The sequence below is a fragment of the Pristis pectinata genome, chromosome 17 (genome assembly GCF_009764475.1).
Source record: "Pristis pectinata isolate sPriPec2 chromosome 17, sPriPec2.1.pri, whole genome shotgun sequence".
In the NCBI taxonomy this organism is placed as follows: domain Eukaryota; kingdom Metazoa; phylum Chordata; class Chondrichthyes; order Rhinopristiformes; family Pristidae; genus Pristis; species Pristis pectinata.
Genome location: NC_067421.1, coordinates 9006604 through 9025233, shown reverse-complemented (window position 1 = coordinate 9025233; position 18630 = coordinate 9006604). Strand labels below are relative to the sequence as shown.

General features: G+C 40.6%; 1 protein-coding gene across 2 annotated transcripts in view; it reads right to left on the bottom strand.

Annotated features, from left to right (window-relative positions):
• Positions 1–18630, bottom strand: part of rab35b (RAB35, member RAS oncogene family b) — a 58153-nt gene that overhangs the window by 23915 nt on the left and 15608 nt on the right. For both annotated transcript variants that reach the window (XM_052032284.1, XM_052032283.1), the window contains exons 2-3: positions 9434–9484; positions 6537–6660 (exon numbers count right to left, since the gene is read on the bottom strand). In XM_052032284.1, coding sequence (XP_051888244.1) covers positions 6537–6660; positions 9434–9484 — 175 coding nt within the window. The remainder of the gene's footprint in view (positions 1–6536; positions 6661–9433; positions 9485–18630) is intronic.

Genomic DNA, 18630 nt, shown 5'->3' with positions numbered 1-18630 from the left:
GATTTTGTACAAGTAGCCACTTTCATGTGCTACATATGACAGACCAGAAAGACAAGTAATTGCCTGTATGTAGATACATTTTAGTCAAACTGTCAAGCAAATTGTGCAAATACTTATCTTGTGCCAACTGCTCCTACCAGTGCACCTCCCATACTGTATGAATGAAATATTACTACATTAAAACTACTAATTTATTTTCGCAGTGATTAATTCCAAAACAGACATCTCAACAAAGCCAATTTTGAACACATTTTTCTACTCTCGTTCAATCGGCCATGGCTCAGTGACTGGACTCCGGTTGGCAAGTCAGTTGACTGTGGATTTTATCCCAATTCTGGAGGTTCCTAATAAACCTACAAGACATGGAGGGAGTGCAACATTGCCACCTTTTAAAGAGTCCTCATTTGCCATCTCAGGTGAATGCAAAGGATCCTATTCTGTATTAAACAATAATAGGGAGTTTTCCTCAATGTCCAGGCTAAAGCTTATTCCTTAATTATCAAAAATAATCATTTGTTTTTCCCCCCAAATCGGTATTTTAGCAGACATCTGCCTGCTAGATTTCCTATATTACTACAACAAATAATCTTCAATAGTAATACTTTGGCTGTGAAAAGCTTTAGCATATCCATATGTCATGAAAGATGGGTCTGAATTCTTACTTCCCTATCTAATTTTTTACTTCCCTATTTTCTCTGTCCTTGGACAATAACAAATTAGCTGTGAAATACAAAGATGCAAAAAGAAGAGGCATTTATTTATTCAATTTGAAATTGCCTGTACTTAAAAAAAACTTTAAGTATGGATAATTTGGTGAAAAAGGAACGACCAGAAGTGCAAGATTAGAGCACACATTTATTATGCACCCCTTTCAATAGGTCTTGCTTTGTGCTGGTTGCAAAGATCAATCATGGGGTGAAGATCAGAATACAAAGTAGGTTTGGGAAAATACCCGATCAAAAGATAGGCAACAAGAGTTTAAAAAGCCCAGGCCAAAAAGTTTGGATGTTGTGATCAACTATAGTGTGTGAAAACAAAAAAAAAGCAATTTCAAATAATAGCCATAAAGATCCCTATCTTTGTAGCATAAAATGTACTCCAATTGAGCAGACTAAACAAAATAGGAATTCAGATAAAATATTCCCATTACTTTCGCTGCAATATTACTCTAGCCTGTTGTCAAGCAATGTGCGGCAACTAGAGATTGCTGGTAATGAGAATTGCAAAATGAGTGGTGAACAAGGCGTCTTCAGCATAAGTATAACCAGCCTATTTTGTCTGTTAGCATTATAATCAACTCCAAATTCCAAGTGTCATTTTTATGAATCTTGAACAGACAAGGGCTTCACTTTCTAATAAATACCAAAAGCAATAAGTACACACAATAGATATCCTTTCAATAAACTCAGGGGTTAGCCAAGGTGCTTTCTACAAGGTTCTCCAGTCAGGAGAAAAATAGATTTAAGTCACCATAGTTACATCTGAATACCAAACTAGTGTCCAAACAGGACAGGAAGTCCTCAAATTTCAATTCAAATTTTAATAGCAGAAAGTCCTTGAAAGCAATTTTAGTCCTGACTACTGTTAATAGCTGTCAGCCTTCCTTTATCAACCATAATCTCTTCACAGTTTGATCATCTAACTGTGAACACACTGATAGCCTTTATGGGACTAGTTTCATCTTAGTTTGTAACTGCTAAGATATGCTAGATCACTATTTAATGTAGAAGAGTGAATTTAAAACCCTAGTCAGAGAGGCAGAGAGAGACGATTGCAAAGGGCAAGTTAAAGGAGACAAACAATGCAGGCAACAACTTGAGCGAACAGTTAGAAAAATTCATTCTGCTGTCAATTTCCTGCCTGTTGCCCTAAACAAGAATGCCGGAGGAAGTGATATCATGACAGTCAAAACACCATCTATTATAACCAAATTAAGCCTGACAATACCTTGCAGGTACAATGGGATGGTTTATTCCTATGAATGGTAAACTACCACCTATAATGCTACCAAAACCAACTACTTCTAAAATTATAGGTAAATCAATGATGACCTGTAACAATCAAGCACAATAAAGGCCATAAGATTGTGAACAACTGAACAGGAGATCAGATAACAATCCTCAGTATAGACCATAAACCCACAAAAATTGATGCAATATACTCAGCTGGATTCTCCCCACTCTACAAATGAAAGCGTGGATGCAAGTTACAGAGAGCATCGCATAACTATAAACGTTTACTTCAATCTTTGTTTCTTTAACCTTAATGACATAAAAGGTTTCAATGCATGTGCCTGTTCACGCTTTCATCATGCGCTGGGGAAAGTGGTTAGGAAACCACAGCTCAATAACAGGAAGGTCATGCTTAGCTGACTTGTCAGAGTCCAGTATATGGGACAGTCTTAAAATTGGAACTACTCTGCTTAGTGGTGAAGTCAATAAGCAATTCCTCACACAAATGGTGGTGAAAATCTGAAAAATCGCAGCTACCTTAAACAATTGGGGAGATTCGGTTTGTAATCAATTTAAAAGGAGACTTTTTTTTGTTAGAAAGGCAAATTAAAGCTTGTGGAACCAAAGCATTTAGATGAAGATGAGGCATAGAGCAGCGAGGATATAACTGAATGGCAAAATAAGCTTGAGGCAGTGAATAGTCTTCTTCAGTTTGCACTTTCATGCACCATAAGTATAGACAAGTGAAATACAGCATGTGCTATAAGCAGATCCCATTTACCACAGTGATGGGCTACAATGTCTTTAACACATAAATGAAGTGGCACACAGACCTTCAGAAGCACAGCACGTTAAACGGCAATGGGATCAAAACACTGAGCTATGTTCTGAGGAAAAGAGTTCAATGGCAGAAAGTGTGATAAAGATGACCAAGAAGAGCTAGAAATGGGCTAAAAGTGATAAGCGAATTTTGACTGCAATATTTGGGCAAAGCTGAAAGTCAGAATCTAAGTGATGGTTTCTTCAACCTTCATAATCGTCCACATTTGAACAAAATATGGAAACAATTTTCATTCTGTCCTTAGATTTTTTGCTCAATATCCATCTTCCAACAATTTGTAAACTTTTCTGAATATATATGCCTCCTGAATTCCTTTGAAACTAAGTCTTTAATAAGCTTCCCTGGTGTTTGCCAAGTATCTATCAGCTGTAGAACAAAAGGGCACACCAGTGAAGCTCCACCTCCTGAAGTCAATAATTTCTACAATGCTTTTGCATTTCAACCTGCTTTAGATGCACTGCTCCAAGATAATTCCATCGCTCTACTATGAAGTTAAGGACAAATGGGTATTTGGGATTGAAGGATGAAGAGGCAGAGGGGTCTGCTTCTTAATCAATACCTCATGGTGCTTGGACATGACAGTCCTGGCAAGTTCCTGCTCACCCAGCTTGGAATATCTAACGGTGAAGTGTCACCCATACTACCTGCCACAGGAGTTCACTTCAGCTATCCTGACAGCAGCCTACATCCCAGCCCAGATGGACGTGAAGCCTGCACTCAATGAACTATACTCTGTGGTCAACAGCCTTGAAACAGGATACCCTGAGGCCCTCTTCATCACTGCCAGTGACTTCAACCAGGCCAACTTCAAGAGTGTTACCAAAATATTACCAGCATGTCTCCTGTCCCACCAGGGACCCAAACACTCTTGACCATTGCTATACAACCATCAAAGATGCCTACCGAGCCACCCTCCCATCCACACTTTGGTAAATCAGACCACCAGGCTGTGCTCCTTCCCCTGCATTCAAACAGAAGCTGAAATAGGAGGATCAAGTACGGAAAGTTGCACAGTGCTGGTCTGAGGAAATAGATGAGTTTCTACCCAATTTAAGTCAGTAGACTAGTCCATATTCAAAGGCTCAGCTGTTAGCCTACATTACTATGTCACCACCATCACGGACTTTGTCAGCAAGTGTGTTGAGGACTGTGTACCAAAGAGGACAATATGTGTGTTCCCAAACCGGAAACCATGGATGAACCAGGAGATCCACCCCCTGCTGAAGTCTAGCACTGCAGCATTCAAATCAGGTGACCATGACCTTTACAAGAAATTGAGATACGACCTCTGTAAAGCTATCAGAAATGCCAAGGGAATACCAGTCCAAAATCGAGTCCCACACCAGCCATCAGTTGTGGCAGAGCTTACATGCTACAATGGGCTACCCACCCGGGTCATTCTCTCCTCTTCCATCGGGTAGAAGATACAGGAGCCTGAGGGCATGTACCACCAGACTTAAGGACAGCTTCTACCCCACTGTGATAAGACTATTGAACGGTTCCCTTATACGATGAGATGGACTCTGACCTCACGATCTACCTTGTTGTGACCTTGCACCTTATTGCACTGCACTTTCTCTGTAGCTGTGACACTTTACTCTGTAATGTTATTGTTTTTACCTGTACTACATCAATGCACTCTGTACTAACTCAATGTAACTGTACTGTGTAATGAATTGATCAGTACGATCGGTTTGCAAGACAAGTTTTTCACTGTACCTCGGTACAAGTGACAATAATAAACCAATACAAAATGAAGTCGGGCAGCATAGCTGATAACAGCACTTCCTGATGAGCTTAATGCGTTCTGTGCATGTTTTGAACAGAAGGGGACTGGTACGTCACCACCCACCTACAGCTCTGCCTTCAATACTGTAATTCCAAGCAAACTCATCACCAAACTCAAGACTTGGGAGTCAACACTTCCCTCTGCAACTGGATCCTTGACTTTGCAGGCCAGGCAACATCCATGGAGAAAAGCAGGCAGTCAACATTTCGGGTCAGGACCCTTCTTCGGGACTACTCTGCTCCCTACACACTCATGACTGTGTGGCCAGATTCTGTTCCAACTCCATCTACATGATGCCACCGTAGAGGGCTGTATCTCAAATAACAGTGAGTTGGAGTACAGGAAGGAGATAAAGAGCCTAGTGACATGATGTCATGACAACAACCTTTCCCTCAATGTCAGCAAAACAAAAGAGCTGGTCATTGACTTCAGAAGGGTGGGGGGGGGGGGATGGTGCGGGTGCTGAGGAAGGTGGTGGTGCGCATGCTGCTGTCCATATCAACGGTGATGAGGTCAAGAGGGTTCAGAATTTCAAGTTCCTAGGAGAGAACATCACCAGTAGCCTATCCTGGTCCAACCATGTAGACCCCACAGCCAAGAAAGTTCATCAGCGCCTCTACTTCCTCAGGAGGCTAAAGAAATTTGGCATGTCCCCATCAACCCTTCCCAATTTTTAATTGATGTGCCATAGAAAGCATCCTATCTGGATGCATTATGGCTTGGTATGGCAACTGCTCTGCTTGTGATCACAAGAAACTGCAGAGAATTGTGGACACAGCTCAGCACATCACGGAAACCAGTCTCCCCTCCCTGGACTCTGTCTACGTTTTTCACTGCCTCGGTAAAGCAGCCAATGTAATCAAAGATCCCACCTGCCATTGACATTCTCTCTTCTCCCCTCTCCCGTTGGGCAGAAGACACAAAAGCCTGAAAGCACGTACCACCAGCCTTCTACTCTGCTGTTATAAGACTATTGAATGATTCCCTAGTATAAGATTGACTTTACCTTATGATCTACCTCGTTATGACCTTGCACCTTATTGTCTACTTGCACTGCGCTTTCTCTGTAGCTGTGACACTCTATTCTGAATTCTGTTATTATTTTACCTTGTCTACCTCAATGCACTGTGTAATAAATTGATCTATATGAATAATATGCAAGATAAGCTTTTCACTGTACCTCAGTACATGTGACAATAATAAACCAATTCCAATTTTGTCCAGCACACTCTCAGTCTGCTGTCCTTTCATTAATGTACCCGATCTTGCCCTAAGGATTTGCCATCACAAGATAAACACAAGCTCACATCAATTAACATCAACACTTTCTTAACACTGAGTAGGAGGATTGTGGGTTGGTAGTTCAAAGGCAGTTTCAAATTTTGACTGCCACACCTGAATGGTGTGTCACTGACAGAAGGGCCAAGAACACAGAGCTGACTGAGCCAAGAGCTCCAGCTTTGAACGCTGGAAGTAAACCTTCAACAATGTTGTGGAGGTAAACCTTCAACTTTTCAAAGAGGTAACCGTGTCTGTAATTTGGTAATGCAAATTGCGCCACATTTCTCAAGTCACTCTTCAAAGAATGAGATTTGATTATAAAATATGCAAAAATAGGCAATATTTGTAATGTGCTCCAGATACCACAAGCATTCTTTTGCATGACAGAAACACTGAAATATATATTTTAATCAACCTATTTTTACTTCCATATTTATACACCTGACACACAAATAATTGTTGTTGGATTCCCTTGGTACTTTCTGCAAAGAAATACAACCCACCTAGGCAAAGATAATAAGTGATTCCCATAATCCCATTATGACCCGAGCTACAGCATCCAAATAGCAAGTAGATGATTGTCCAACCAATTGGCCATCCCCATCAACATGAAATCTGCTGAAGGGTTAATGGCTCAGGTCTATAAAGTGGGCTGGGTGGGAACTGGACTCACGTGGAGGTGATGGTTCGAAATCGTTCTTGCCCAGCTGTGTCCCAGATCTGCAACTTAACTTTCTCGCCATTGATTTCCACAGTTCTTATCTTAAAATCCACCCCTATCGTAGTAATGTAGCTGCCTATGGATAAAGGAAAACAGAGTATAATTGCTTAAAATTCAACAGAAAAAGAAACATTCTTGCATGCTCGGTTGCAAAAAGACCAAGCAGAGAAGTCAAACTAGTCTGGACAATAGCATGGTTTGTAAACCAACACAAGCTGAGTGGAGGAATTAGATTCAATACACCCTAGCATAAACAGTGTTTCTGCAGATTGTGGCAGGGCTTTCCCTCAAACATTAGTATAAACATTAGCATTCCGTTCCCCATAAAAGCACAAATCATTCAAAATAACTGAAGTTGGCTTCTTAAGAAAAAGAATCCTGCAGATGTTGCAAATTGGAGACAACAGCAGCAAATGCTGGAAATGTTTTGACGAGGCAGCATCTGAGGAGTGAGAAACTGCATTAACACATCAGGCTGTGACTTTTCATTGAAAGATCACTGACCTAAATTTTAACCGTTTCTTTCTTGCATATGCCTGACTTTGAGTACTTCTAACATTTTCTGCTTTTATAAATGAAGTTGGCTTTTGACTAGGTCAAGGCAATGTCCTATAGCAGCCGCAACAAAGCGTTGGGGATCATGCACTCGTGGATCGGAGGGAAGAGGAGAAAAGCATTGCTTGAGAGTACTGTGTCCAGTTCTGGTCACCTCATTATAGGAAGGATGTGGGAGCGTTGTAAAGGGTGCAGAGGAGATTTACCAGGATGCTGCCTGGTTTAGAGAATATGCATTATGAGGGGAGACTAAGGGAGCTAGGACTTTACTCTTTGGCGAGAAGGAGGATGAGAGGAGACATGATAGAGGTGTACAAAATATTAAGAGGAATAGAGTGGACAGCCAGCGCCTCTTTCCCAGGGCACCAATGCTCAATACAAGAGGGCATGGCTTTAAAGTAATGTGTGGGAAGTTCAAGGGAGATAGCAGAGGAAGGTTTTTTACCCAGAGAGTGGTTGGGGCATGGAAGGCGCTGCCTGGGGCAGTGGTGGAGGCAGGTACATTGGTCAAATTCAAGAGATTACTAGATAGGCATATGGAGGAATTTAAAGTAGAAGGATATGTGGGAGGATAGTCTTAGGTGAGGTTTAAAGGTCAGCACAACATTGCGGGCCGAAAGGCCTGTATTGTGCTGTACTGTTCTAAAACTTCTAAATCCATAACATTTCTTGTCAAACTGTTGCTCTTTCCTCCCCGAGAAAATGCTCCTTTCATTCAGATGGTGTAGCTGATACATCATGTGGAACTGCCAACTGGGTGAAACTTTAGTCTCAGACTAGACAAAGTTATAACTATTACGTACCATACGTTGGCATGTGTCAGCTTTGGAAAGTATCTCAGCATTGATAGTACATAAATTGAGCCAAGAAATTGCAATAAATATCTGAACATCAAAACAGTAATGGAAATGAAAAGCAAAGTATGTAATAAGAATAATCATGTAGTAAGACCAGGTCAGTCCCATTCCTCTCTGGAGAATGACAAATGTCTTTTTTGGGACAAAGGGAAAGAGAAGGAAGTAAAGCAGGTACAGGGCAAAAGACGCAATCACCAGTGATGGCATTCACCACGCACGCAAAATTTAAAAAGAGCCTGTCATTATATTAAACATGCTTGTTTGTAAAAGCATGTATGGGAGAAAAAATGCAGTAAGCCTGTGCTGATATCTGACTGCATGATTCCTATAACTGGGGAACTCGAGTTTATACATTATGAAAGGATGTCATACAACAGCAACTCTTAGTATGAGAGCATCCCTACAACTCGAGGTCAATGTCCTGAAGATTCCAAAAAGTAGAGGTGCAAGGCAGTGGCCCGAACACTATGAATGTCTAGTGTGTACCATTAATAAACTTCTCATAGCACCAGAAATTCAAATGCTGCATAAACTGCTCACTGAGGGCCCATCTTCTGGCATCTATTAATCACTAGTGCTCACAGCACTTTTGACGACCAAATCCACGCTGTGTAATGTGCCTTTCATTGCGATAGTAAGTACATTTCAAATTCATATTTCAAACTCCCAAGACTTTTTATACTTATTGATAAAGCAAAAATAAATAGTTTAGAATCTGACACAAGCAGCTTGAGAGAGAGAATTGAGGAAAATCCAATCTTCAGCTTTACTGCTTTGATGTGAAATTGATGAAAGTAGCAACTCCTGTAAATTTATGAAGGCTCAGGATAATTGATCTGGAAAGTAACAAAAGAAACAGTAGGAAAGGAAAAATATGAGGAACTTACATTCACAGGGACATAACTTTCTGAACAGCAACAAGTTCAGAAATGTTGGATAATGATTTACAATCTGAGGAAATCTCAAAGTGCTTTATAATGAATAAAACATCTTTTACCCTTGTAGTGTAGTCACTGTTGCAATATAGGCAACAACTAACTTGCCAACTTGCCAACAGCAAGATCCCATAAAAACAATGTAATAACAACCAGATAATCTGCTTTAGGTGATGATGGTTAAAGAATAATTATTTTCTAGGATTTAAAGGAAGTCTTTACAACAGTGCTAGGAGAGCTTTGGCTCAAAGGGAAAAAAAAAGGATTTCAGACTGCACAGGAGTGATGGACTGGATTAGAATCGCAAGCCTCTGGTGTGGAGCTTGAAGCAATGATCTCAAACAGGAGCACCACTGTACTATGTCTGATTAAGAGCAAAGGACAGAACAGAAAAACCTGAATGGAAACTGCAAAATCCAAGTGTGAAGGGAAAAATTCCTGTTCACACAGGAATGAAGCACTGCATTTTAAAAGATAAAAATGGTAACCCAAGTGTGCTTACCTGAAAATGTGTTATCTGCAAACCGTAGTAGGAGACTACTTTTCCCTACACCTGTAACACAGAGCAGAACAATCAAGAGATGTATCCTTAATCAAACACACATTTTACAGAATGAAAGGCAACTCTGCATCAGTGACTTCTTCAAGCCGAAATTGACAATTTACTTTGCATTGAAATGTAACCATAGGGAGGATTGAAGAAAGGCTGCAAGTTTAATACACCAGAATTGAAAACATCCATATTCATATATACAAAGTACAAAGTCTAGAAAAATAGGTATATAATCCTTCAGCATCAGCTACCAGTGCTTTATGAATAGTGGAGGAAAATTTACTTTTTGAACCACTTCCACAGGACAAGCAGTGGTAAGAAAGCAGAGAGATTTAGCCATGGACAATAGGTAATGTAGATCAGCTCCAAACTGACACAGCATCTGTTATAAACTATTCAAATTAAAGGAAATAGCTGTCAAAGTTAAGTAGAGTATGGTTGACTGGTTTGAGCCTTGAAACAAGCAGATTTAAAAAAAATTAAGATCAAAACATTAGCCAATTACCTCAGCTATAAAATATATGCCCACAGAAACAAACAAAATAGCACGGTCACATTTAGTAAACCAAAATAAATAGTTATCTTTTATAACTAAGGCTTAATGGTTAGGTATTCGAGTAAGATGGCCCTATGATTGTTCACAGAAGAATAATTATTTCCTTCAGTCAGAGGACAAATAGAACGATATGATCCCAATGATCTATGTGGGAAAGAGTGTTTCCAATTCGCACCACACAACTTTACACCACGAAGGAAGAAGGGTTCCACGTGAATTGTAATGGAACCAGGGTATGAGAATTAAGGATAAGTAGTTTAAAGGCATTCTTAATCTATTTAAGGGCAAAGTGGGAGGGGCAGAAGAATGGCAAGAGGAGTGGGCAATTCAAAGAGAGAAACAAACGAATAATTGTTCTGAACCAAACGGTGTGGGAATGAGGTTGAAGTCAGAAATTGCAATTTGGTGCTAAAGGCAAATGGAACACAAAGATGTGAAGCAATTAAAAAGGGAAGAAGTTACAGTGCAAGTGAAATATTGGAGATTGAAGTCAGATGCCTAAGTATTCAAGCTCTCCCTGCTTCAATCTCAGGTTCCCTCCTGTTTCAAGAGGGCCACTATCATCCCGGTACCAAAGAAAAGCATGGTAACATGCCTCAATGACTACCGACCAGTGGCTCTAACACCCACCATCATGAAGTGCTTTGAGAGGTTGGTCATGCCATGCATCAACTCCAGCCTAGCAGACAACCTGGACCCATTGCCATTCGCCTATCGCCAAAACAGGTCTACAGTGGACGCCATCTCCCTGGCCCTACACTCAGCTCTTGAGCATCTGGACAGTAAAGACACATACATTAGACTATTGTTCATTGACTGCAGCTCTACCTTCAATACAATAATTCCAAGCAAGCTTGTCACTAAACTCCGAGACCTAGGACTCAACACCTCCCTCTGTAACTGGATCCTTGACTTTCTAACAAACAGACCACAATCAGTGAGGATAGGCAGCAATACCTCCGGCATGATTATTCTCAACGCTGGTGCCCCACAAGGCTGCGACCTCAGCCCTCTACTCCACTCCCTATACACTCATGACTGTGTGGCCAGATTCTACTCGAACTCCATCTACAAGTTTGCAGATGATACCACCGTTGTAGGCCGTATCTCAAACAGCGATGAGTCGGAGTACAGGAAGGAGATAGTGAGCTTAGTGGAAAGGTGTCATGACAACAACCTTTCCCTCAATGTCAACAAAACAAAAGAGCTGGTCATTGACTTCAGGAAAGGGGGCAGTGTACATGCACCTGTCTTCATCAATGGTGCGGAGGTCGAGAGGGTTGAGAGCTTCAAGTTCCTGGGAGTGAACATCACCAACAGCCTGTCCTGGTCAAATCATGTAGATGCCACGGCCAAGAAAGCTCACCAGCACCTCTACTTCCTCAGGAGGCTAAAGAAATTTGGTTTGTCCCCTCTGACTCTCACCAACTTTTACCGATGCATCATAGAAAGCATCCTATCTAGATGTATCACGGCTTGGTACGGCAACTGCTCTGCCCAGGACCGCAAGAAGCTGCAGAGAGTTGTGGACACAGCCCAGTGCATCACGGACACCAGCCTCCCCTCCTTGGACTCTGTCTTTACCTCTCGTTGTGTTGGTGCAGCAGCCAGCATAATCAAAGACCCCACCCACCCAGGACATTCTCTCTTCTCTCCTCTTCCTTCGGGTAGAAGATACAGAAGCCTGAGGGCACGTACCACCAGACTTAAGGACAGCTTCTACCCCAATGTGATAAGACTATTGAACGGTCCCCTTATACAATGAGATGGACTATGACCTCATGATCTACCTTGTTGTGACCTTGCACCTTATTGCACTGCACGTTCTCTGCAGCTGTGACATTTTACTCTGTATTGTTATTGTTTTTACCTGTACTACATCAATGCACTCTGTACTAACTCAATGTAACTGCACAGTGTAATGAATTGACCTGTATGATCGGTTTGTAAGACAAGTTTTTCACTGTACCTCGGTACAAGTGACAATAATAAACCAATACCAAGTAAGCATTCCTCATTTAAATGTATGCGAAAAAATTGAATAAACAGTAGGCACAAGTTTACATGCTTGATATCATCTGGGAGCAGAGCAGAGAGACAAATGCAAAACAGTCGCGACTGGGAACAAAGTATTGCAGGTTTGAGGTTTACAAGAAAATATTAGAAAAGTAACTGTAGGCACCAAGCATGCAATGACTTCATTGATAAGGAAAGATTAAAAAAGTGGAGACCGTGGGTAGAATTAATAAATAATAATTTAAGATTGTAATGAATGTTATACGTACCCCTTAATAGCATCTATGCAGACTGGATGTATAATGTGAAAATTAGACCCGTTTTACAGCAAAGGGAAAGCTGCTTTATTGAGGGAGTTTAATTTCCATATCAATTGAAATAAGCAGACAAGCTCATGACAAAGACAGTGAATCAAAGATAAAAGAGTAAAAGGTTCTAAATTGGGGTAAGGCTAATTTTTCCTAGATTGAGAAGTGATTTAGCAAAAGTGGACTGTAAACAGCAACTTGAAGAAAAACCAGTCTCAGATCAACAAGAGACATTGATGGAAGAGATTGAAGGGTTTCAGGTTAAACATGTTTCCCAGAAAGAGGGTTAACTGCTGTATCTAGATGAATGTGTAGAGGTTAAGATAAGGCAAAAGAGGAAGTTTACATCAGACACCATGCAGAAAGCTGGACAAATGCAGAAAGGATGAGTGAAATTAAAAGGGAGATTAAAAAAAAGCAAAGGGAGGCATGAAAAAATACTGACATATAAAACCTAAGAAAATCCAAAGATAATTTATTAGAGACCAAGAGGATAGGAGTAGGGTCCTTGAGTGACTCAAAAGGCAACACTGGGAGGAAAGAGAGGATGTGGGCAAATTTCTCAATGAAATTTTTTTTTACTCTCATTACAAAAGAGGGGAATGATGTCGATATTTTAGATATGGCAAACAAGAGCAGAATATTGTAAATGAGAAAATATTAAAATGTATCCAGGCTGTTATAAGAACAAGAGGCAAAACTGTGGAGGCCAACTACAATCTATCAATATTCCCTGGCTATAGCAGTGGAGCAAAGGATTGGAGCATTGCTGATCTTGTACCATTGCTTAAATAGAGAGGAAGGGATAAACTGAGGAATTACAAACTGGTTAGTTTTACAATTGTCTTGGGAAGACTGTTGGAAGCCATTCTAATGGACAGTGTAAACCTTCATTTAGAAAGGCACAGATCAATCAGAGTCAGTGCACATTTTTTTTTAACCAGTGTGATTGGTTTGTCAAGGAAAGACTGTGTGACCAATTTAATTGAATTCATTGAGGAAGCAACATGGAGAATCAATAAGGGCAGTACCTTTAATGTAATCTGTGTGAATTTCAACAAGGCTTTTGACAAGGTCCTGAATGGCAGTCTGATCAAACAAATAAAAGCCCATAGTATTCAAGAGATTGGCAAATTGCATCCAAAGTTGGCTCAATGGCAGGAAGCAAAGGATGATTGACAGGTGTTTTTGCAACTGGAAGGCTGTTATTAATGGGCACAAAGTTCAATACTCAGTCCCTCGGTTTTTGGAGTATATTAATGACTTAGACCTGAATGTATGGGTCAAGATGATGAAATCTGAAGATAACACTAAGGTTGACCCAGTAGTTGACAGCCAGGAGGAAAGCTTTACACTGAAGGGAGGGAGATACTTTGGTAATTTAGGCACAAAAGTGGCAGATGTAATTTAAAACAGAAAATTTGAGGTAATGCATTTGAGGTGGTACAACAAAGTGAGGGAAGATACAGTAAATGTGAGGATACTGAGTGGAGGAACACTGAAGTGCATGCGCACAGATCCTTAAAAGGCAGGACAGACAAGGTGGTTTAAAAAGGCATACAAGCTATTATCCTTTATTAACCTGTGTGATTGGCACCCCTCCACCACTGGTACACACTGGCTGCAGTGTGTTCAATCTATAAAACACAGTGCAATTATTCCTCTAAACTGACAGCTCCTCCCAAACTTGTGACCTTTACCACTGAGGACAAAGGCTTCAAGTGCATAGGAACACCACCACCGGCATGCTCCCCTCCAAGTCACATACTACCCTGACTTGGAAATCACTATTTTTGTCACGAAGTCTGAGTCTTGGAACTTCCTCCCCAGCAGCATTGTGGAAGCACCTTCATAAGTATTCAAGCAGCACACCTGACAGAAATTAAGAATGCACAATAAATTGCAGTCTTTCCAGCAATTCCCAGAACTAAAAACGTGAATAAAAAAATAGCCAATTGACAGAATACAGCAGAAGGTTATGCTTGAACAACTTAAAAGACTAGCTAGACCATTGCTTGTGCAACACACACAGTTCTGGTCATCAACTCACAGGAAAGAAGTGATTGTGCTAGAGGGGATGCAGACTAGATGTCCAGTTGAATAACTGTGACATACAAGCCATAGACCTGGTACTGCAAAGTGGGATCAGTCTAATCAGCTCTTCTGCAACCAGCACAGACTTGATAGGCTGAAAGCCTATTTTGTAAACAGTCTCTGATTCTCCCAGAACGTTCTGAAGAACTCCTTGCAACGGTATGCTCCAGAACTAACAAACCACATTGGACTTGGTAATGAGTACTGAGTCAGATCGAGTTAACAGCCAAACTATGCTTGAACATTAGTCATCATAACATGGAGTTAAGGATCCCAAACATATTTTCCCTGCACCTGCTGCCTTGTGAGAGGTGTGGTTTATTCTGCTCACCCGCTTCTCTGCTCTAATTATAAAAACAGAATAAAAACATGTTTTTTTAATAACTGCATCCCACTTCTAATTTTACCACACCACACAAAGGGGTGCCTGAGTTTGAAAACTTAGTTGACAGAGCTTAATGTAGTGTTTGAAAGGGAAAAACATTAAGCCGCTAAGATTTTAGATTGTGGCAAGATTGTGCAATAAGGCAGACTGTCCAGAGTAAACTATGCAAATTTGCTAATGGATAGGATGACAGACGATCAGTGGGAGGTGTTGCAAAGAATTAAGTGTGATACACAGGCAATTTGTCTGGGGAAGAAAACTTTTCTTATCATATCACAAGAGTCAAACAGCATGGAACCGAGCCCTTTGGCCCAATGACCACCAACCACCCACTTAGACTAATCCTACATTCCCATCAACTCTCCCATACACTAGAGACATTTTACAATGGCCAGTTAACCTACTAACTTGCACGTCTTTCGGATATGGATAGAAACCAGCATGCTTGCTGAAAGAAACTAAGCATGGAAGACTAAAGTGGTCAGGGACAACACAAAACAATAGCATTTAAAGCTTCCTAAAACTAGCAGACTGGGAGAGATAGAATGAACAAAAAGGGCAGGGGGGGGAGGGGAAGGACAGGAAGAAATACAAAGGAGGGCACTGAAAGAATATTAGGGGAAGAAAGAATAGCGAGAACCACTTCAAAATTGATAATGGAGAATATTGCAAATAAAAATGAGGAAAGAATAGACATGGTAAATAATTATTTTGTATCATGTATTTATGGTAGAGGAAACCATAAATGGATATCTTGAATAAAGTAATGCTGAGTCACTAAAATCGATGCAAGTGAAGGAACTGCAATAAGAAATAGTGGGGCAGTGGTTAGCTATCAGGGTTCAGTCCTAACCTTGATGGTGTTTGTTCTTCTCACGACCATGTTCATTTCCATGATGTGCCCTGGTTACCACCCACATACCAAAGACGTGCAAGTTGGTAGGTAAAGTAGTCCTAGTGTAGATTGGTATCAGGAGAATCGGGGAGGGGGGATGTTGGCAGGAGGGAGATGATAGTTGATGGCAATGTGAAAGGGGAAAAAAAATGTATGGAACTGACTGCAATATACAAATGAAGATACAAAGAAATTCAGCTGATCAAGAGAGAAAATTTATAATCTTTATAAATGATTGTTATGTACCCAATGAAGCTGAATGAATTTTTTGAAGATATGGCTTAAGTAGCGGAAACATTTGGAACTTAGGAAATAGAAGCAGTGGGCCAGCCAGCCTGTCAAGCCCACTTTACCATTAATCTAAATCTCTATCCATGTCAGTATATTACCCCCAATTCCACGTGTTCTGACCTCATTGACCATCTTCCTGAGTCATACTTTATTGAAAGCCTTCCAAAGATCCAAATACACCATTCACTGGCTCCTCCTACCAGTCACATTCTCAAAGAATCCCAGTTGCTTAGTCAAACGCAATTTAACTTTCATAAAACCATTTGACCTGCCCAGTCCTATTATTCTTTTCAGGGTGTTATGTTACCACATCTTTCATGATAGATTTTATTATTGACCTATTTCTTTTGCAATGTATGCATTATATCTTTAAATGCTAACAAATGCCTGTCTACCATCACGCCTTTCAATGTATTCTTTGAATTAATCACAGTCAAATCTATATTAATTTTTTTTCCTTTGTTTAGATTTATTACTGTAGTTGTGACTCAGCGTAAAATTCTATCATACTATGGTCACTCTTCCCCAAAGGCCACTGAACAACAAGATTGTCAATCAACTTTTTCTCATTCCACAAAATGAGATCCAAAATAGTCTTTTCTCTGATTGGTTCATCAACATTTATTTAGAAAAGCATCTGGTATACATTCCATTAACTCATCTTTTTCCCTATTACAGCAAATTTGACTCACCCAGTCTCAACATAGGTTAGAGTCTTCCATGATTAGCGCATTCCATTATAAATCATGGGATTTCCTCATCTATGCAATGTTCAATGTTGCAATTATTATTTGGTGGCTAAAAATATCTCCTACCAATGTTTTCTGCCCTTTAGTTTCTTGGGACTTCCAGATGACATTTGATGAAGTCCCTTAAAAAAGATCATCAACTAAAGTTGAACCTAATGGAAATGAACAAAAATTCCTAATAACCAGTTTGGAAACTGGCTGTGCACAGGTGCCACACAGCATGAAAATGGACCCTTCAGCACACCGAGTCTGTGCCGACTGCCATCACCTACTCAGGCTAATCATACATTCCCATCAACTCCCTGATATGCTAAAGACAATATACAGTGGCCAATTAACCTACCAACCTATACATCTTTTGGATATGGATGGAAACCAGAATACCTGGAAGAAACCTATGCAGTGATGGGGAGAATGTGCAAACTCCACACAGGCAGCACTGGAGCTGGGTCACAGGAGCTATACCACTCTAAATTGCAAGGGTGGCAGGTAGGTATTGTAATTGCCAGGTGGCCCTCCTATAAGGATCATGGTGGCAGCCTCAACTATAATAAACAGAGCAAAATGAGTTCGATCAGATAGAAAGCCATATATTCAAGGTTGCCAGTGACTAAAAAAATTAAGTTGAATTGCATGTATGCTGTGTGCACGGAAGCTTAAAATTGCAGCGATGTTAGTAGATGCGAATGGATGAAATTGTGGCACAGTTTTCAGTGTAGCCAAGTGGGAGGTCATCCTTGAACCTATATAGGTTCATAGGTTTTTGCAGAAAATAAAAGCTCATGATGGAGGTGGTAAAATATTTGGTGTGAATAGAAGATTGGCTGGTAACAGGAAACACACTGTAAAGTGCTTAGCACAATGCTTTACAGCGCCAGCGACCCAGGTTCAAATCCGGCCACTGTCTGTAAGGAGTTTGTATGTTCTCTCCGTGTCTGCGTGGGTTTCCTCCGGGTGCTCCGGTTTCCTCCCACATTCCAAAGACGTACAGTTTAGGAAGTTATGGGCATGTTGTGTTGGCGCCGGAAGCGTGGTGACACTTGCGGTCTACCCCCCAAAATCACTACGCAAAAGATGTATTTCACTGTGTGTTTTGATGTACATGTGACTAATAAAGATCTTATCTTATACATATACGGGTCTTTCCCTGGTTGGCAAGATGCAACTTTTTTTTCCACAATTTATCGAAATGAATTGGATGAGGCAAGTTTGCTGATGGCACAAAGTAGGAAAATAAATTGTGAAGACACAAGGAAGTTATACATAGGTTAAGTGAGTGGGAAAAGATCAGTATGGTAGCAAAAATAAATAAAAGCATATTATCTAAATGCTGAGAGCTCCAAGATGTAGCAGGATCTAGGTGTCCTACTTCATCGCTTGCAGAAGGCTAGTATGCAGGTAGAGCAAGTAATTAAGAAACCCATCAGAATGTCATTGTTTATTGCTATGGGGACTAAATACATATGCTTCAGTACTGATGAGATAATATCTGAATGATAGTTCAGTATTGGTCTCGTAGTTTAAGGAAGGGTATTAATGCTTTGGAAGCAGTTCAGAGGTTTACCATACTAATAGCCAGAATGGCTGGGATCCCTTATGAGAAAAGAGTAGACAGGCTACGTTTGTAACCACTGAAGTTAGAAGAGTAAGGGAAGGCTTGATTGAAACATGCAAGATTCTGAGGGACCTTGACAGGGTGAATGAGGAAAGGATGTTTCCTCTTGTGGAAAATTTAGAACTAGGGGTGACTGTGGATACAAGGCAAAGTGGACAATATGGAATTAGGTTAGACATCTGCTATGATCTCACTGAATGGCAGAAAGCCTCAAGAGGCAAGATGGCCTACTCTTAT